Below are 22,001 nucleotides of genomic sequence, written 5' to 3' on the forward strand. Positions count from 1 at the left end.
CGCAGTACTCGTGTCCAGTCCATGCTCAGAGTACGTGATGAAGCAATGGCGGACAGGCGTTGGCGCGGACTTATGAAAAGCGTGGATTGCAGAGATTGGCTTTGCCTGGTGCTTTGCAGGGATGCAGGCTTCGCAGATTTCGTAAGGTGTATATTGTCACTGATTTCCCTTAACGGTGAGCCGAAGACTTTTGAGAACATGATAGCACTTCAAGACAGGGGCGAGAGTAAGAACGAGACAACACAATGCGCTAACTTTAACTGTTTAAGCCTGAAAAAAAGCAAGGGAATAAAAACTCGGCACCATCGCGCTATTCAACCTATCCCATGCCACGCAAATGCTCGCAAGAACTGTGTCTCTTTGTTGCTCAAACCGATCGACGCCACGCTGGCACGTCGATCTCCGTAATTAAAATAGGACAACCAACCATGTCCTAAGGTTAGGACAACCAACCAAGACCTTAGGGGTTACGTGACCCCCTGAGGGTCACGTAACCCCTAAGGTCCCCCCAAGGTCACGTGACCCCCAGGTCACGTGGTCCCCTCCCCAAGGTCACGTGACCCCTCCCAAGGTCGCCTCAAGGTCACATGACCCCAAGGTGACCCCCACGTGACACCCCAAGGTCACGTGACACCCAGGTCACGCCTCCCCGAGGTCACGTGACCCTCCTCCCCGAAGTTACGTGACACCCCCCCCCCCCCCCCCTCCGAGGTCACGTGACCCCCCCGGAGTATATTAAAGAATGAGGGAAGGAGGAGGAGGAGGAGGAGGGGTCTACCCTCCCCCTCAGTACCCTTCACTCCTCCTCCTCAAGAGCTGCGCTCCAGTTCGGCATTACAGGGATTTGTAAACGGCTTTCACTTTTTAGAGCGCAGCTCTTACCGCTCATTCACACTGGAAGCGGATCCGCGTTCGCAAGGCGGTTGCGAACGCGGTTGTATAAAGATCCAGTGCAATTGCACGCGCACTCGTTGACATCAAGTGCGCGTGCAGATGTACTGGATCTTTATACAACCGCGTTCGCAACCGCTTTGCGAACGCGGATCCGCTTCCAATGTGAATGAGCGGTTAGGGGCCCGTTTCCGGCTTGAGCGGCGTCGGCGTCGCCGTCGGCGTAACCGCGAGGTCACGTGACCCCCCCGAAGTCACGTGACCCACCCAGGTCACGTGACACCCCTAGGTCACGTGACCCCCTGAAATTACGTGACCCCCAGAAGTCACGTGACCCCCCCAAGGTCATGTGACCCCTTCAGGTCACGTGACCCCCGAGGTCACGTGACCCCCGGAGGTCACATGAGCCCCTGAGGTCACGTGACCCCCTGAGGTCACGTGACCCCCTGAAGTCACGTGACCCCCTTGAGGTCACATGACCTCAAGGAGTCACCTATCCCTTAGTACGCTTCCATCTGCCTCCTCAAGAGCTGCGCTCTAACCGGCGTTACAGGGAATCGTAAACGGCTTTCATTTTTTTCGGCCTTCTTTTTTTTTCTCAGGGATATGGCGTATTCCTCGATCTTCTTCTTTCACGGATATGGCGAAGCTCGTTCACACTCACTGTTAGTAGATCGCCAAGGCACCTGTTTATGTTTCCTGGCGCCGTTTGAATGTGCCAGAGCTCGATGAAAAGCCTATGTCGTTTGTTAGTCCCTGCGCCGATAATGCTGGTGTTGTCAAAATCATACCGGTGGTCTTTGACTTCGCAGCGCTCAGCGACTGCGCTGCGCTCGTGGTTGAGCTTGTGAACGTCGTTTTTTGTGTTGACGTCTTCTTTCATTGAAGTTCTTTGTCTCGTCGATGTAAGTGGCTGGACAATCTGTACAAGGGATCTTATAAACCACGCCCTGTGTTTTTTCTTTCGGACGCCAATCTTTTGGGCTGGGCATGACTAACCCAAGAGTGGACATCGGCTTATGGGCCACGCTGATTCCTTCTTTGGCTAGCACGCGTGCAAGCGCCTCGCTTGTTCCTTTGATGCTTTGATGTAGGGTACGCAGATACGCGAGGTTGAGCGGGGCTGCGTACAGGCTTGTGGTTGCTGGTGTCGGTGATCTCGAGCTTGACGACGGGCAACGCGTTGGATAAAGGTGCTCGTGTATCCCTTTCTTTTTAGATCAGTGTATCAGTCAGCGAGGCATCCGGTTCAGCGGGTAGGAAGCAAGTGCTTCGTCTTTATTGTCGGCTCTCACTCAGTGTGGCGGTGGCGCTAGTATCAAGACTGTTACATCTCCCTTTCTTTGGACTATGAAAAACCAACAAGAAATACATACGAAAATAAACAAAATACACAAAACACGAAATATAAAAAGCAATAACTCAAAAGCCCGTTAAGCTTGCTGCTGGAAGTTCTGATCGTAGTTTAGCCTTTGGGGTCGCCGCACAGTTCGGGTTGATGTCCGAGCAACAGATGGTCGAAGTTCACTAGCCCGATCATCCTCTGTTCTCGCGGCGGAGTTGACTGCAGCTGGGGAGCTGGTCGGAGTTCTCGTTGAAGTAGCGACTGTGGTTGGGATGGCTGGATCATCATGCTGCACTGTTGGGGTCAATGCAGCCGGTGCAGCTTGAATGCTGGTCAGGGCACAGGCTGGGGAATCTTCCAGATGCTCCTCAAAGTGATCTGAACTCTGCAGGTCTTCATTCGTCGGTCGCAGGTGTTCTCTGTTGCGTCGATATTCCCGGCCATCCTGCGTGACAACCAGTGAAGAACGAGGCGCCACGTTCCTTAACACTTGGCCCTTTGTGACCCACTGTCCTTGGTCCCTCAGACGTACCACGTCACCTTCCCGTAGTGGCTTCAAAAAACATCCTTTAGTGTTATCCTGTGTGTGTTTTCTGGCTGGTTTTGGAACTGCTGGCGTGAAGTCAGGAAGACGGGACCTAATGCGGCGTCCCATTAGAAGCTCGCTGGGGCACCGGCCATCCTCCAGGGGTGTAGACCTGTAACCAAGCAATCCCAGCCAGAAGTCTTCATTAGCTTCAGCAGTTTTCCGCAGTATTCGTTTTACCACTTGGACACCCTTTTCTGCAAGTCCGTTGGAACGTGGAAAATGCGTACTGGACGTGGTGTGCTTAAAATCATACTTCAAAGCGAAACTCTGGAACTGACGTGACGAGAACTGTGGACCGTTGTCGCTGCACACCTCTAGAGGTATTCCGTGTCTAGCAAACATGCTGCTTAATGTCCCAATAACAGTTTCTGATGTTGCCTCTCTGAGCCTCTCTACCTCTGGGAAGTTGGAAAAGGCATCATAGGCAACTAGGTACGTGTTCCCCGCCTGCTCAAAGAGGTCAACACCAACACGCGTCCATGGTAAGCCTGGAACCTCACGCATCATTAGTGGCTCGTTCGGTTGCTTGTACGCAAACTGTTGACAGATTGAGCACCGGTGAATCATTCTCGTGATATCTTCGTTAATGCCGGGCCAGAAAACTAGCTGTCTTGCTCGTGCTTTACACTTATTGATACCAAGATGGCCATCGTGTATCCTCTCGAGTATTCGCTGGCGCATGGTCTCTGGGATGACCACGTTTACGCCCTTAAACAAAACTCCAGATACTTCTGTTAATTCCCCGGTGAAAGGTTTGTACTGTCCATGAATAGGGAGGTTTGCTCGGAGACAGTTAATTACGTTCGTGAGGACAGTGTCCCGAGCAGTTTCACGCACGAGCTGAATCTTAGTTGCTTCGCTTACGAGGGTGCGCTGAAGCTCCAATGCATGCACCTCAACATCGGTTAGTTCTGTGCCGCTTGGCTGCCCAGAGGGAAGTGCTCTCGAAAGGACGTCTGGAACCACCAACTCTCTACCAGGGACGTACGTCAGCTGGAACTCATACTTCATGAGCCTCAAGAAGAAACGCTGCAAGCGTGGTGGCATATCTCCTACACTTTTTTGTGCGATCGCAATCAGAGGCTTATGGTCAGTTTCCGCTATAACTCGCCGTCCGTACACAAAGTGGTGGAATTTTTCAAGACCATAAGTGATTCCAAGAGCCTCTTTTTCAATTTGCGAATAGCGTGTTTCCGCACTAGACAAGACTCTTGAAGCGTAGGCCACTGGTTTCCATCCCTCAACATGTCGTTGTAAGAGCGCCGCGCCTATCCCATATTTTGAAGCATCCGAAGATACTTTGGTGGGTTTTGCCGGATCAAAGAGTGCTAGCACTGGGGTTGTAGATATGAGATTTTTCAAGTGTTCCCATTCCATTTGGTGTGCGTCAGACCACTCGAACACTGAGCCGTCTTTAATAACTCCGCGCATTAACGTTGTCGTCAAGGACAAGTTAGGCAAAAATTGACCAAAGTAGTTTGTAAATCCCAATAATCTTTGCACTTCTTTCTTACTTACTGGTTGTGGAAAATTGTGAATGCTCTTAACGAGAGCTGGGCTTGGGGAGATACCGTTTTCATTAATAACGTCCCCCAAGAACTCAATTTCCTTGCGGGCGAATTTCCACTTGCTCATGTTGAACGTGAGACCCTCTTGACTGGCTCTCTGCAGTACAGCGCGTAATCTGTCATTGTGCTCGGCCTGTGTTCTACCCCACACCAGGATGTCATCGATGTATACTCGAACTCCGGGTAAACCCTCAAGCATTTGAGACATGGTCTTCTTAAATACTTCTGGTGCAGAAGCTATTCCAAACGGTAGCCGGAGGTACTGGTATCTTCGAAATGGAGTAGCAAATGTGCAGATTCTCGTGGTCTCATCATCTAACGGTATTTGGTGAAACCCGGAATTTGCATCAAGGGTTGAAAACCATCGTGCATCAGAGAGCTCTGCCTTAATGTCTTCCCTTTTGGGAAGTTGGTAATGCTCTCGCTTCATCCACTCGTTTATGTTCCTGGGATCCAGACATACCCTGAGCTGTCCGTCTTTTTTTAGCGCAATAACCAAAGGACTCACCCAGTCAGTTGGCTCATCCACTTTCCGGATAACGTTGGCGGCGGTTAAGCGCTGCAGCTCCCTCTCCCGTGGCTGCCGCAAAGCTTGAGGAACTCGCCGGGCTGCTTGCACCGTTGGCCTGGCTCCTTCCTTCAGCACCATGTGGTATGCCCGTTTCACACAACCTAACCCCTGGAACACCTCGGGGAATTCGGAGGTCACTGCGCTCAAGTTATCGCAGGAAACTGCCGAAACACGATTCACGAGTCCAAGGAGTTCACTGGCCTGGAGACCGAGAATGGGAGCCCGCGACTTTTTTACAATGAAGAACTCGATGAGTTCTTTTGTGTTGTTGCACTCCACAGTCAAGGATGCTTTTCCTGCGTGTGCAATTATGCCGCCACTGTAACTGCGCAAAATTGCCGTGCTCCTTCGCAAATCCGCACTCCTGCCTGCTCGTTTCCACCACGACAGTGGCAACAAGTTTGCTTGGGCTCCAGTATCAATCTTCAGCATGATATCCTTATCAGCTACCTTCGCCGGTATCAGCCACTCTGCTTGATTACTTGCAGAAGTGCGTGCTCCCACCTCCAGAATTTCAAAGTCACTTCCGGCATCCGCGGCTTGATCGTCGTTTTCGTTAGTTATCGCGTTCACTCGTTGCTTCGGACAGCAAAACGCGAAATGACCTCGGCGGTGGCATCTCCTGCATTCTTTTCCTGTTGCTGGACAGCCTGTTCCTTTGTGAATGAAGTTACACTTCTGACAGCGGTCAGGTCTAGCTGGTGCTTCCATTGGCACCGTCGAACGTCTTTTAGTTGTCTGGTGAATACTGAGAACGGACCCTTCTGGCTTGTCCCAAACTTTGTTTTGTTTTTCTGCTATTTCGCTCGCTTTACACATGTCCACTGCTCTGGTAAGCGATAGGTCCTGCTCTCGCAACAGTCTTTGACGTAGTTTCTTGTTCGATATACCGTACACTATCTGATCTCCGATCATGGAGTCTGCCAAACTGCCAAATTCGCAGGTCTTAGCCTTCAACAAAAGGTCTCTGTAGCATTGCTCAAACAGCTCACCTTCTGCCTGCTCTCGCATCCTGAATACGTAACGCTCGTACGTTTCATTCTTCTTGGGAGAACAGTAGTTATGAAACATTTCCACCACGGCCTCGTAAGTTTGCTCCCTCTCGACGTTGAAGGTGTCGTAGACTACCACGGCCTGCTCCCCGGCAACATGCAGCAACAACGCGATCTTCTGTCCCTTTTTCCTTTTGGCGGGTGGCTCCGTAGCTGTCATGAATATTTCGAACCGTTGCTTGAAACGCCTCCAGTTCTCAGCAACGTTGCCTGAAAACTGGAGCGGCTCTGGCGGTTTCAGTCCTTCCATGGCTGAGGCTACCGCAGGGCTTGTGATGACGTTCGAACGACTTCTGACACCATGTATCAGTCAGCGAGGCATTCGGTTTAGCGGGTAGGAAGCAAGTGCTTCGTCTTTATTGTCGTCTCTCACTCAGTGTGGCGGTGGCGCTAGTATCAAGACTGTTACAATCAGCACAAACGGTTTTTTTCCTCCTTTCTTCTTTTCAGCCTCAGACGAGCATATAGCCAATATGGCCTTCGCCCTAGACAGCAGTGTCCTGACCACCGATGCTTTGTGGCAGGCTGGTTGATTGGAATCAAACTGGAGATAACGTCCAGTATGCGTGGGCTTCCTGTCGACTGAAAACTTCAACTCTTCCTTTTCTCTTCTCACGAGCACGTCGAGAAAAGGCAAGGAATTGTCCTTTTCAGTTTCCGCTGTGAATTGGATAGCCGGATCGATGGAGTTGAGGTGTGAGAGGAATTTGTCCACTTGCGATCTTTGAAGGATGCAGAAGCAGTCGTCTACATATCGCACATATATTTTGGGCGCAGTGGCCAATGACTTCAGGGCCTCTTCCTCAATGGCTTCCATGCACAAGTTAGCCATGGTAACGGAGACGGATGCGCCCATGGCGGGTCCGCTGGCCTGTTTAAAATACTCTCCCTTGGCGCTAAAGTAGGTGTTGCTAAGGCAGAACTCCAGGAGGCGACACAGTTCGTCCACACTAAGGGCGGTCTTCTTGTGCAGGTCTCTGACTTTTTTGAGAGTCTTCCTGGCAGCGGTAACTGCCACGGGAACCGGCACACTTGTGAAAAAATGTTCGTTGAGGAAGATTCTTTGTTTTTTCCCCTGTTCCGCTTTGTCCTCTATTGGTCGTAGGCCTCCGGCCAACCGGTCGGTAGGCTCGGTTCTGTGTCATCTCGAGACAGGGCGTGCGCCCTTTCGTTCCCTTCGATTGCCTGGTGGCCTGGAACATGTATTGGGTGAGGAGTCCTAATATTGTTTGCGGTTTTGTGTTTGTAAGACACAAACGCCACAACCTGAGAGACAAGGAATCGTCCATCAGATCCCGCTGACGTGCGGCAGAAAGTACGTGGGACAGACGGGAAGATGTCTAAATGATAGATTGCGCGAACACAACCAAAAAATGAGCCGACAGCGTAAAGGTCATTTGTCAGTGCACTGCCATGACTGTGGGCGCAAACCTGAATTTAATTTGTGCACTGTTATTAGAAAACATAGAGATAAGACGGTAAAGGAAAGAGGCAGGCCTGATAAAAAAAAAAGAAAAAAGAAACTACGGGGATTGATGTGTCAGCGTGGCGTGAATCGATTTGGGTGACAAGGAGACACAGTTCTTGCGAGCATTTGTGTGGCATGGGGTTGATCATAATGTAAAAACAGCGCAAACAAACACGGACGAAGGAGAAGAAACACGCAGACGGTACAAGCGCTGACTCGCAACTGAAACTTTCACTTCAAAAAGGAAAAAGAAGAAAATAAGATAAAAACACACACACCAGGAAGACCCCAAAATCAGCATTCTCACTCAGAGAAGTACGTGTCAGCCCCTTCTCCTATTAGCACCATCACATCACCGCGTGGCCAACTTTCACCCTCTCGCGCATAAATTCAAATTCTTTTTGTGAAAGCTTTATTGAGGCCTCTCTCACACACCGATCCGCGAGAGTGACAATGTGAAAGGCCTCGAGCACTTCTCTCGCCAATCTATCTTTGTTTCGTCCTAATACCACAGTGTCAGGGAAGGACGGTTTACACTTGCATGCGTTGCAGTGCAACGAGAGGTGCCCTCCAACCGTGGCACTAAGGGAGTAGTTATGCTCTCTAAGCCTATCGTTTAAACAACGTCCTGTCTGCCCGACGTAGCACTTATTACACGAGAGAAGTGCTTCTTATAAATAACCCCCTCACAGCATCTCACGAACGGTTTCGCATGTTTCTTTCTGCACTCTCGTTTTGGGTGCCCTTCCGCTCTTGCTTCAATCCTAGAGCAGACCTGTTTAAGTCTGAGGGGGGGCTGAAAACACCACCGGTATGTTATATCGGCTTCCGACCTTCTTTAGACTATGGAAGATTTTGTGGATATACGGGATCACTACAGGCCTTTTCTTTTCTACGCTGGGCTTATCCGCCTGGGATCCTTTAGTCCGCTTCAATAATGCACTTGCAACGTCAGACAGTAATGCCGGTGGAAACCCCGCTGCTCGTAACCTTTGCAACTGTGTCCCAAAGTTCTTAGAAAGCGTATGAGGGCACGACGTTTTCAAGACTGCACCCAAGCAAGAGAGTACTATGCCCCTCTTAATCAGCTTTGAATGAGCCGACCTGTAATCCAGAAGGCCCTTCTGAGATCGCGGAGAGTAGCACCAACACATGTGACCCTCGCTAGAGCGGAGGCAGAGGTCAAGGTCCTGGAGAACCCCCCCCCCCCCCCCCCCCCCCCCCCCCCCCTTTAGGTACCTCCACAGTAAACCTGAGCCCTCCGCCACACTCCGCAAAAACTGCCATCACCTCATCCACAGACGTCCCAGTCACGCCCCTTCCGTCACAGTCCTCGTGAAACACCAAAAAGTCATCGACGTATCTGACTATTTCTTTAACCTTGGTGTTGCATAGACACCTCTCTATATCACGGTCTACTTCCGCCAAGAAAATGTCACTTGAAATGGCAGCCACACTGGAACCTATGCAAACTCCAGCTTTTTGCAGAAAGCACGGATCACGCCGCCCTACCACCGTCGATAGCAGGTAGAACCGCAGCAGTTCCAGAAAGCTATCCAGTGTTATACCCCTTGGGTTCTTGAAGGAAAGTTCCCCGTCAGACTCGATGCACGCTTTCACTGAAGACAATAGTCGGTCATGGGGGAGGGACTAGCGTGAACGTGGAGGACCTTTTCTACTCCCTCCCCCATGACCGACTATTGTCTTCAGTGAAAGCGTGCATCGAGTCTGACGGGGAACTTTCCTTCAGAAAAGTTCCCCGTCAGACGTTCCTTCCCTGACACTGCGGTATTAGGACGAAACAAGGATAGATTGGCGAGAGAAGTGCTCGAGGCCTTTCACATTGTCACTCTCGGGGATCGGTGTGTGAGTGAGGCCTCAATAACGCTTTCACAAAAAGAATTTGAATTTATGCGCGAGAGGGTGAAAGTTGGTCACGCGGTGATGTGATGGTGCTAATAGGAGAAGGGGCTGACACGTACTTCTCTGAGTGAGAATGCTGATTTTGGGGTCTTCCTGGTGTGTGTGTTTTTATCTTATTTTCTTCTTTTTCCTTTTTGAAGTGAAAGTTTCAGTTGCGACTCAGCGCTTGTACCGTCTGCGTGTTTCTTCTCCTTCGTCCGTGTTTGTTTGCGCTGTTTTTACATTCTGATCAACGAATACCAACTAGCCCAACTCTCAAATTAATTCGGCATGGGATTGGTTTAATGGCGCGATTACGCAGAGTATTTATTTTCTTGTTTTATTAGGATTAAATAGTTGAAGTTAGCGCATTGTGTTTCTCGTTCTTACCCTCGTCCCTGCCTTGAAGCGCAATTATGTTCTCAAAGTTTCGGTTCCAACTCGTTCAAGAGTACACATTGCTCAAGCTGAAAACTTTTTTTTTTTAATTCGGGGGGGGGGGGGGGGGGGGGGGGGAAGCGGTGGAAGTTGAAACGTAAGACACCTCATGTGTCTAAAGATTTTTTTTAGGTTTATCAGCAGGAGCGACGGAACCGCCAGTTAACATTCGGCCGCAGCCTGTCTGCTGCCACACGCCGAGCGCGGGACAGCACAGAAGCAGAGGGTAAAAAATCAGCGAAAGTGACGTCATTGGCGCTGCCAGATGACTCTTGCTGGCCATGAAGGTGGCTCGGGGATGACGACGGTGGCGTCGCGACGCCTTGGACAGATATCGGGCTGCAGGGAGGCTGGCCACATGCCCTGAGGCAATCGCAGTGCGTTTCCTTTTTTTTTTTTCTCGAAATAAAAGCAGTTGACGCTTACTTCGGCTCAATTCAAGTGCGACAGCCAAATTCCCGGGACAAAAGATCTACAGAAGTCTGTTACAAAATGAATTTTATTAGAAAGTGCTTCAGCTGCCCTTTAAGAAACTCGGGGTATGGCGCACTTTTCGCATCTCATTGTCACTACGCAAGCAATGGTATTGCGATATTAGCCAGTACGAGCGCCGAAGGATCAATCACGAAGCGAGAAACAAAGAAAAAAATTGGAGTGTTTTTTTTTTTTAATGAGCCACATTTAGAAACCAAAACTAAGACAATTTCGACTAAAATTCGGCACACATCTGGAGAGTCCATCATTTTTGTTGTATCCGCACATTGACTTGTCATGTTTCTTATCTGATTGTTCATGGGCATACGCGCAGTCCTGTTATCATTCCGGCTTTGGCTTGATAACCGGAAGCGCTGGCGCTGTTCCTTCCCTTCGTTCGTCGTTGCTGTGGTGCTTCTTGACGTTTGGACTGCGTGTCAATAAGAGCTTTAAGCCGTGGAGCTGGCTGGCGCCCGTCCGTTCTCCCACAAGTATAAAACAGTTTCCAAAAGGTATTAATCTGAAATCTCCCATATTATAAAAAAAAAAAAGACAATGTAAAAGTGGCCGCGGTAGAGGGATTAAAGCTAGCCCGATAAGCGCGCATTCCTGTTTTTCCGCTTCGCTGCACATAACTTTGGCTAATTAAATAAAAATACTGCTCATTAAGTCACGCTTCGCGTTTCCTAAGCTGGCAGTGACTGTCTTTACACGCATTCGCGCAAAGACATCCAGACACGCAAGTGCGTGCACGCACCGAGCGACGCGTGCACATGCACCAGAACAAATATTTTCGATTTTGTCGAAGATCCCACGCACACCTGCTGGACGCGAATCTAATTGGGAACAGTCTTTAATTTAAGCGAAAGTCGCGGGAATAATAAAACGTTAAAACAAAAAAGCTTTACGAAGACTTTTTTTCCCCGATGAGTTATCTTAATTTGCGCACGTGAGCAACTGTTCAAAATAGAAAGAAGTCAGACAACGGTTCGCTGAACTCAGAGCGGCAGCCTGTACTCTGCGTTTGTAGGTTTTTTTAGGCTACGTTTTCTCTGTTTCAAACTTCGCAGACATTTCGTTTTGTGTTACCTTCCCCGCTTCTCATTGTTGAAGTAAAACCGCTCTAACACAAAACAGCTGTCGTCTTTTACACTTCCGAGGTCGACTTTACCGACAACACACAGCCAAACGAAATAAATAAAACATGAGGAAGCAACATAAAGAAACATCCTCGTCGCCTTCGTTTTTTTCCTTTTCTTTTTTTTCTGTTGACGGACGGCCTCAACCAAGCAGAAATAGAACTTCGCGAAGGTTGTCGCCTCGAGGCAAAGGCGAAGGAAGTTAGCGGATACGAGTTGTAAAGAGCGAGAAACATCGCACAAACCATACACCAGTGGGGGTGTCTTAAATTCGACCTTTCAGACGGCTCATAATTCGGTAAATTAAAATCTTCGCCCGATTGCGTTTTCAGCGAGCTTTTTTTTATCCAAAATTATTCCATGGACATTTTCAGTGTTGCCTACGTGCATGCGCAGTTGCAGCATTCCAGCCCGTGCGTTATATGGGGGGTGTCTAATCTAAGGTATCGGTGGTCAGCGAAACTGCGGAGCTGGGACTAGTACTACGCCTCAATAGATCATTTTCAGAACTTCATAAAGGGACACTGGTGCTTGGTATTTCTTCTACGCAAAGCGTGTATTTGGATCCGAGTCTTCGCCAACGCGGACGCATAATAGGGAGTTTTAGAATAGCGCAAGCTCAAGCTTTGCGTATGAAAAGAATAGCGTCGTCGCCACTGCGCATGCTCCAAACGCCAACCAGGTTTTGCGCTTTGCGTGCGCAATTTTAGCGTGCGCTATTTCTCGAAAATAGCGTGCGTACGCAAAGAGTCTTTGCGCTTCTCCAAGGAGGATTCGTGATGAGAAGTTGGTTAAAGCAAGACGATCAAAGTTATAAAAATAGTGGCTTTCAGGATTATATAGGCGGCTGCTTTGGCAGCGTCGCGAGTGCGACGTCGGCGGCATCTTCGCGACTGCAATTTTCAATATGGGACGACATTGTACTCGGCTTGGCAATGATCAGCGGCCAATTGATGCTTGTGACGTGCGAACATTTCTCGGAGATTGTACGATGTGCGAAGGTCAGTACACGAGACCTGTCTTGCCGTGGCGACGCAAGCGGACACGACCGGTCAACCGCTCGCGTCGCATTCTCAAGTTTAAACAAATCTAAAATGCTACTCTGAACCGAAAACTTGCTTTTTTCTAAAGTTACAACATTTCGTGTGTGAAATAAAAATTGTGACTGTATCTTGGTGGCGTCGCAAGCGCGAGATGCTTGGGCTTTTGTGTCGCGACGGAGAAACGCTATTCTAAAACTTTCTCGCGTCGCGTGTGCTAATACACGCGCTAAATTTAGCGCTAGCGTGCTCTAATATTGCGTACGTTATTCTAAAACTCTTTACTGTCTTTTGACACGAGCCTAGCAGAGTTTTTTTTATTTCGTTTACACAATACCTACCGTACCGTTAGTCATTATGCGGAGAAGGGGGGGGGGGGGGGGGGAGGGCGTACATAAAATATTCCCTAGAAAGAAGCACATTTTCCAATAGATATACCAAGCAAAAATAAATAATAAATATTTGCACTTGAACACAACTATATGTATTTTTCGTAAAAAATTAATAAATAAAAGCAGCATTTTTTTTTTTAACTGAAGCCTAACATTTTTGCAAGTAAATTTCACTCTCTACTGGTCTGAACAGAAAAAAGACCAATCAGTATAATAACAAACTCTGCTACTGTTTTTTTTTTAATTGTTCAGTCCCAAAAAGATATGTAGCGCGGTTTTCAAAGACACAGTTTACGCTCAATGCCTGTTCTTAATATATATATCTTGTGAAACAATTTAAACCTTAATCACTTTTTCAATGTTTAACAGTCCAAACCTCACCTGCGTTTCACTTGCGTACAGCTTGTCACAAACCGTTAGTGCCTGTTTTTGAACCAGTTCTACGTTATATGAGACCCATTCCTGTGGAGTACCTCATATCACAAAAAACGTGTAACAGAATTTACCTCATGAAAGAAAAGAACAAGTCTGATTTACGTTTCGCGCTGTATTCTTAAAAGTTTATTCGGATAAAATAAAACATTCTACTCGCTTTGGCCACTATGTTATCAATATTATAATTCCCTTTTAAATTGGACGGAAGCTGAACTCTCAGGCATACTTACATTTGGCTAGATGCTCAAGAAGGGCATTTTTAAACTCAAAAGCAGTCTGTGAAGTTATACAAGCAGAAAAAAAATATTTGGACTTTATATTTAAGCCCAGCAGTCGCACCTATCTTCAAAATGCTGTTTTAAGTAAACGAGCATCCGCATCGTTTTTAACCATTATATAAACTGCACAATTGTCTTCAAATAATTTAACATAGGACTGGACTCTCTCGCAAATGTTGCTAATAAATATGAGAAACGCAATGGTCCCAGCACGCTTACCTGCGGCCCTTTTGGCGTCACGAGTACAAGCGAAGATTTCTGACCATCCAGTATGACACTTTTGGCGTGACCGGAGAAATGCTTAACTACCCAGTTTATAATTTCCTAGTTACTACCTAGTGACGCAATCTTTTCCAATAATAAATGATGTGGCACGGTGTCAAAAGGTTTAGAGAAATTCAAAAATGCGCATCCACGCGTCTTTTCTTGCCTATGGCATTCGATACAAAATGAGTGAATTCCGCCAGTAGGGTGACACACGAGTACCCACGATGAAAGCGTTGATAGGCGGGAGAAAATAAACTTTTATAATCTTAGAAACTATAGATTGATCTAAACGTGATTGATATTAATTCGAACATATTTTTTGCGAGACATCCGTGAAAGATATACTAATGCGATTTGTTCGGGTGAGTCATACGGCCAGGGAGACATAATATGGGGTGCTAATCGTGACGATAAGTCAAATATTTGACTAAATTATGTTAATGAACTTTTTAATTAGTAAAAGTAAACGTATGGTTCGAGTTAGAAAGTTGCTGAGTGCCATGGAAAGCCACTAAATCAAATTGTAGAACGACTTCAAGTAGTTGGGAAGCGTAGGAGTGCGCCAAAGTTACCACTTCTGAAACAGGCGCAAAGCTATTTTACGTTTCGCGATTATTTGGCAAACTGGGGAGGCTGTGACCCCCGCGACCAACTAAGGACGTTGAAAAAAGGTACGTGACGAAACGTTACGGTCGAGGCTGCGGAGGCCTCGTTGCCGCCCAGCAACAGTTCCGTCCGCGACAAAAAGTAGTCAGAGGCTTCTAAGAAACTCTCGAAAACGTCTTGACACCATGCTACACGACACGAAAGAAAAACTAATATATGCTCTTTTTCAACTACACTTAACTCGGATCAACCCTTTTTCGAGGACAAGGTGGCTTTTTAACGACGTTTGAACCTGCGAAGCCCTGTAATCGACCGCTTCCGCTAAAAACATCGCCCTGGCATTAGCAGTTTTCGTAGATCGTTTCCGCTGTCCTGAAACGTTCTCTGCAATCCGAGACTGCGTTCGAAATATACTCGCATGATCCGAGTTACCCTGGTGAATTATGTCACGTGACAACGAAAATTCCCTGGACGCGAGTATGTTTTCAAACGCAAAGGTGCAGAAACTTTACCCTAGAGTGAGATCGAGTATATTTCGGAACACGGCCCGAAACTATCGATGTGCCCCACGAGCTCCTTCCGACCGCACTGTTATGACGAACCCGGCTTCTCCTGAATTTGCGTGGCAGAAACCCAAATTATTTCGAAGATAAGTTAATTTGGCCCGTGTGGAGTGGCAGAGTCTGAAGCAGAACAGGCGGCGTCGTTATGAAGTTTCTATGAATGTTTTGCTTTGACGACTCGCTTCGTGCACATATGTGGAAAGTTACCTTGGCCAATCTATTTATTGACCATGCTGTACAGTTCTGATTCAAATTAACGACAATATTCTTGAACTTGCTCGTCGACGCAGGAAACCCTAGAATTTTACAGAGATTCCGTGGTTCAGCTCTAGACGGAAGCTACGCCGATACCGGCACACCATCTTTCTATAGCACGTTAATTCGTTTTTGGTGGTATGCCTGAACAAACCTTTTCCGCAACGCCTAACTGATATGTTTCGGCTTTCCAATTTAAGTATCTTGATTCGCTGGGCTAAGCAGCCCCCAGCGTTCCGATTGTCATCTCATCTCAACTTTTTTTGTCGCTGAGCTGTCGGCACGCTACCGTTCGATAGATTAATTCGTTTTCAAGCGAGATGCAAGACCAAACTTTTCCCACAACGCTAACTGGCGTTTGGGCTTTGCAATCTAAGTATCTTTATTCGCTGCGGCTGGGCTAAGCATTCTAAGCAGGGCAGCGGTCTGTTTTTTCATCGCAACTTTTCTGTCGCCAATCTATCGGCACGCATGTTCCACAGACCAATTCGTTGTCAGGCAAGACGCACGAACAAACCTCTTCCTCGACGCTCACTGATGTATCGACTTTCAAATCGAAGTATCTTTATTCGCTGGGATAAACATCAGAAAAGGACCAGAGCGGTCCGAATGTCTCCTCATATCGACAACTTTCTGTCGCTGTGCTATCGGCACGCTACAGCTTGATAGATGAATTTCTTTCTCAGGCAAGATGCAGGAACAAACTTTTTTTCGGAACGCTAATTGCTGTCTTGGCTTTCAAATCAAATCGTTTTTACCTGCTGGATTAAGCACTAATCAACAGAAAAGGGGCAGCGGTCCGGCTACGCCCTCCGTCTCCACGGTCTCAACAACAGCGGAGCCACCTTGTATGTTTACGTGACGTCACGAAGCGCGAAGAATTTACTCGCGCTCCGAGAAATTCTGGGTGCACGAAGAGCGCGCTCGAACGGTGGCACTCTTCTCCGTTTAATGAAAGGACCGCCAAACTCTCGCGCTCCGGAGCACGGACTCACCGCGCCCCTTGGGTCGCGGTGGCCATAGCCTCGACAGTTCGCGTAGTTATCTTGAATCCTAGCCCCCAGCGATAAAAACGGCAAATAATGATCTCAAACGCAGGGTCTTGTGAAGAGAACGGCTGCGCATACAACAAGTATTTTTATTTTACTTTTTCTGCTTTTTAGAGAACTCTTGGCATCGATGTGTTTTTTTTTTTTTTTGGAGCTACGTGACTATGCATTCCTGACGTTCTTGCACTGCGATATGTGCGAAGACTTCTAAAAATATCGGAGTCCTGCTAGAAGTGTAGCCCCCGGCTGTTTCATGGCGTCGGCCTTAACAAACATGGCGGCGCCCATGGAACAGAGCAGATACTATTATATAATGGTGGGAAAACGCGGACGAAAATCTAACCATCCGCGTCTTCCCATTTCTAGCTTTGCGCCTCCTGCTCGAGTGATAACTTTGGCGCACTCCCGCACTTTCCATGTGCTTCTAGTCCCTATAGAGTGGACCGATTTGGTGGTTTTGCGATGACGCTTTGCAAGTTTCTAATTGAAGACATTGCAGCACGAGTACGCAGCCGTACCCTTGGTTATTGACACGGGCTTTCCACGTCTGAGCGAGCAAAGAAGCGAAAAAGAGACGAAGAAAGTCGTATTTTTTCCCCACAATATGCGGGTGGAATTATGCCGTCACGTATTTGAGGATGGGGGTGCGACGTGGTTAATTCTCACAGCCGTCGTGGTTGGCGTCGTGGGTGCCACTGACGACTGCCACCGGTGATGTTGATTCATGAAGTAAGTGGGTAAGCGAGGTGGAAGTTTCTAAAACCATCCAACATTACGGGTAGCAACTGGGTACTGCCAAAGTGGGATTTCGCGAAACGCGAGTAATGTTTGTAAACATGTCTTTCAAGCAGACAACACGAACTCCTCGCGGCAAGAGGGGAAAGAAAAAAGGATTTTCAATTTTTCGCGCGCGCGGCGACGACAACCTACGAGGGCTAAATCGCTGCAAAGTGGCGCCCATACAACTATCGCCTAAACAAAAAAAAAAAAAAAAAAACGAACGAGAGGAAGATTATTTAGAAGAGGGAGAGGGCGGTAAGCGATGTCGCACGCCACGTTTGGCTGGCTTACGTGACACAGATTGCACTACACTCAGTTTCACCTTACGTGGTACAGGAGTGTACTTTAAAGGAGCAATTCCAGCCAATCCAGCGCAGCTAATGCATCACGTGACTTCGTTCCCGGTCCGTAAATCCTGCGCCGCTTCCGAAGGTCTCGTGACACTCTCACGACATTATATTGGCTCGCAGCGTCCACTGCGGTCCATCGTGAGGTAAAACGGATTACAGTAGTCTGGCCGGCCAACTAGCCGTCTGGGTTGCCGTCTACATAGCTTGCTCTGTCGCCGCTTGCGTTTCCTGCTTTGTCACCACTGCCCCCCCCCCCCCTTCCTTGCCCTCTCCCGTGTATCCGCATCGTTTTCGCTCTTATAGCGCGTTCACACTGGAAGCGGGTCCGCGCGTTCTCCGCCGCAAAGCGGCTAGGATCGAGCGGTTGGAGCGTGTTTTTGCCAACCGCTTCGGCACTGATTTCTCCCAACCCCTTTCACAAACCGCAAAGCGGCAACCAATCACAACGTGACGCTGATGTGACGTCGGTTACTTTTGAAACAAGATGGCGTTGGTGAGGCATCCAAGGCGCTGTAGTCCTATAGCGTTACAGCGGTCAAATCAAAGAAAAAACGTGATGTTCACGTCCGTCACTTCAATCCACCGCGAAAGGAATTGACTCTTAATTTTAACGGGCTCCGCACCGGTGATTTGGTTCTGGTAAGAGTTTGTTTGCTATTCCGGGTTCCACAGCCCGAAGCTCGCTGCTTTGTTAATCTCTGCCCGTAGAACGTCGGAACCCGCCTATGATCAACCGAAATGTCAGCTTTTATACCCACTAAGATAGTCGCGTGAACTATTGAAAGCTTTCAACACCGTACATGACTACCGCGAAGGCCGATAGAGACGTCGTGAGCCTGATTGCGTAGCCAACGCACTACCACGGAGCGGGCAGGTTACCTGCGCTAGCTCGGCCTGTAACGTTTACTACTAACAAAAGAAACAAAGGGAACATACTCAAGGACTAAAGTGTACGTACCAGGCGGTGCAGAAGTAATCCATACGGCGTTTTTTTGAGCTTGATGTCAAACAAACAGTACACTCGATTGACGTGCGAGTGACGAGAGGAGAGTCCGCCACCAACGAAGCCACGACCGGCTAGCACCCGAACACATTCCCCCGCACCACGGTTCACCCGACCGCTCACAACCAGTGTTGCCATCTATTTTTTTTTTGTGCGCGCCACTGAATTGATACCTGGAAGTCACTAAACAGTCGCTAGATTTGCCAGCAAGTCGCTAAAATATTCGCAGAATTCCAAAAGCGTATTAATAACTTTTAAAGTAAGTGGTTCACTTACTTTAAATAATCAAATCTCAGGTATTTTGAGAGGTTAAACTTACTCTGAAAAACAACTAGGACGGTTTTTATTTGTAATGTTCGATTTGGGAAACAACTAGGTGATAAGTACGAAAATACGAATAAGAAACGAGTACTTGGTAATTTTAACATGAAAATAATGACTGCTTTGTCTTCAAGAACAGTTCGACGGAACAGTCTAGAAGCAGAAGAGTTCTTCCTCGATGGTGACTGGACTCAAGTCACCTAAATCTGCCAATGTCGACGGTTCGTTGCCAGCTTTGCAGGCTTCAGCTGTGCTAATTCGCCGAACAACTTCTTCTGGAAGTTCGTAGTCGAAAAACGTCTTTGCGTGCCTTTTGAGACCAGCTCTTATAGTTAGGATGACGTTTGGCGGAGAGCACGTGGTTACGGGGGCGCGGGAGAGATGGTCTACAGTGTTGGCACTGTTGACATTTTTTTATGCGCGCCATTGAGCATATAGCCGAAGCAAACTCGGCTAGAGAACCAAAAGGGTTTAGCCCGCGAGCATCTCTAAAATTGTTCAAAATAACAAGATTACGGTTAAACACCAGAGTCGCTAAAAAATTGCTAGCCACTATATTAAAAGAAGCCGTCATGAAGTGTAGAGAAAATCGCTAAATTTAGCGGCAAAATCGCTAAAATGGCAACACTGCTCACAACTTCGAGAATGATAAGAGCGAACGAATGGGGGAAAACTGGCCTTCTACTCCGAAGACAAGGTCAGCTATTCATGCGGGAAGGGTCCACTTCGACGAAAAGGTCGGGAGCATCCCGTTCTAACTTCTGAGTCAGCAGGCGCACCTAGCTGGGCTTTGCATGTGGGCGAAGTCGAGGGCATCGCAGGGGAGTTTTGCGGGTCCATGTCTCTTTTCGCTGCCTGAACTCGTGATCCGTGAGAACATTTCGAAGAAATATCTTCGGAGTGCCAAAATAGCAAAATTTGGGCTTTGGACCGGGAATAAAGAAGATTTCGGATTGTCAAACAGGGTTGGCAAACGCAAGTCTCAAAAGATCACGCGTGATCGCCGAGAATCCGTCAACCGCGTCTCGGTATGTCTGGACGAAGTCGCTCGCGAACCGCATCCGCAACCGCTTCGCGAACGCGGATCCGCTTCCAGCGTGAATGCGCCATTAAATCTAATGAATGTCTATACCAGAGCATATTTTCTGAATTACCTCAGAGGAATCTTTAAAAGCTTCTTCTGCAGTGGGCGAGAGATAATGTTCGACGCATATTCTTTTTTTATTTATAGTATTGTTACCGGACCAAATGCCACAAAAACAATTAAGATTATGTGCACAACATTTAGAAAAATAAAAAAAACAGTAAAATTGATGGCGCCTGGAAAAAAAGGACGTAGGACGACATGGAAGAAAGGAACAAAGAAAAGCAGAAAAGCATGTATATGAAATACGCAATAAAAATATTCCTGTAAACATATTTTCAGTAGCCATGCATGTCATCCTCTTAATGCTCTGCCTCGAAAGCACACAGATTTAAGCAACAAAGGCACATAGCCCAACATAGCAGAAGTCTTCAAAAAAATATCACAGTACCAGGCATATGACACAAGATATATACACGGTGTTTCACGAAAAGTGGACAAATTCGATATTGCGAAAACTACTCGTCGCAACGAACAAAAAAGCTTATGTCGTTTTGGTCCTGGGACAGGGGCCTATTTAGGAAAATGATTAAATCCGGGATAATTAGATTGCTAATCATTTTTGCGTAATAAATAGTTTAGCCTCATCAAAAACACTAAATCAACAAGTTGCAGAACAATAGAAGGCATCTTGTAAACCCTGAGAAGGGGAACGATAAAAAAACGGACGAACACAACAAAATCTCGAAATATCGTTTCCCATCTCAGGGTTTACAAGCTGTCGATTAATTACCAGCTGGCCTGCACTCTATCACTGCTTACGAAAGAAGGCACTTACAGCGTTTTACGGCTTTCTGAAAAACGGGACAAACTCGACAGGTTTTTAAGTTTCGGTTTGCAATCGAAGCGCATCTCGGCGCCGACATATATATATATATATATATATATATATATTCCTGCAAACATTCACGGGTGTCATACATGCAAAAAGTTCACACTTTCTCTGCCTTCCTCGCTGCAGCAGATCTTTTGAGGTTAGATGTTTGGAGACCGCTGTTCATGTGCGGATGCCAAAGGAGTCATTCAAGGCAGAATGTTTGGAATAAGTTCTTCTTACAGTCTTGTGAACACAGAACGTTGTCCAAATGCTCTGCTATTAAAACACAGAGATCCTGAAGCACCGAAACGGAACCGCCTATCTCTCGCTCTGTAAATACTTGGGGAAATGGTTTCAGAGGTATTGCACCTTTTCGCAGTGCAATAGCGCCAAAATGCATCATTTTGCGAGACCACTCGACCACGCGACGTCAAAATTTTGCTCGCCGATCAAAGACCACTTTTCGTAAATCAAGATCCCTCCTAGCAGACGGACCCGCACATCGGCGACAGTTAAGCCGTTGCTGCCGGCGCAACTGTGCGGAACCAGTTCACCATACTACCAGCCTTTTAGCTCAAAAACAGCGCCAAACGAATTCGGCGGTGGAAGCACGACCAATGCTCCTTGGGTTTCTAACACAAATTACGACACGATGCTTATGAATGGGTATATGAACACAGCTGAACGGCAGAGAAGTTTGTTGTATGGCTATGGATGAATTGATGGATACTCTAGGCGCGCCCTCACCGAGCTTTAAGTGAACGCTGCTTGTCTCGTGGGCCTGGTCATTTCGGTATTTGTACTAATTAAAAAGTTAATTAGAAAATTTTAGTTACTTGTCCGACTTATCATGATGATAAGTCCCCTATAATATGTCCCCGTGGTCGTATAACTCACATGCTCAAAACGTATTGGTATAGCTTTGACGAATTTTTGTAATATGTTCGATTTAAAAAATCAAGCGCACTGTATAATGTATGTTCGGAACATTTGCGAGCAGTACACGTGACACCGAGTGGTAATTATTTCATCCGGACTTGAAAATCGGAATTAAACTTGCTTTTCTTCAGTCGATCGTCACTAGACCCGTTTGTAGAGATTCGCTAAAAATAATTTGAAGATACCTCCATTCTCATTTCTGCAATTGTGAAAGCTTATCGGCTAAAGCTTATCTAAGCTTTGATGTGCCAATTTCCTTAGTAAAGTAGCGGTCTCATCTACAGCGAGTATCAAGTATCTATCATCCAGTCAGACACAAAAGGAA

The 22,001-nt window shown here is 47.4% G+C and overlaps 1 protein-coding gene across 1 annotated transcript; it reads right to left on the reverse strand.

Annotated features, from left to right (window-relative positions):
* Positions 1–2,185: 2,185 nt before the first annotated feature.
* LOC115311590 lies at positions 2,186–4,956 on the reverse strand. Its single transcript, XM_029970286.4, has 2 exons — positions 4,902–4,956; positions 2,186–2,934 (listed from the first exon to the last, which is right to left on the reverse strand). Exons 1-2 carry the CDS (start codon positions 4,916–4,918, stop codon positions 2,325–2,327), a joined length of 627 nt encoding a protein of 208 aa, XP_029826146.2. The 5' UTR covers positions 4,919–4,956; the 3' UTR covers positions 2,186–2,324.
* Positions 4,957–22,001: the final 17,045 nt, after the last annotated feature.

The sequence above is a fragment of the Ixodes scapularis genome, unplaced genomic scaffold (assembly GCF_016920785.2).
Source record: "Ixodes scapularis isolate PalLabHiFi unplaced genomic scaffold, ASM1692078v2 PGA_scaffold10__122_contigs__length_95168666, whole genome shotgun sequence".
NCBI classification, from domain to species: Eukaryota; Metazoa; Arthropoda; class Arachnida; order Ixodida; family Ixodidae; genus Ixodes; species Ixodes scapularis.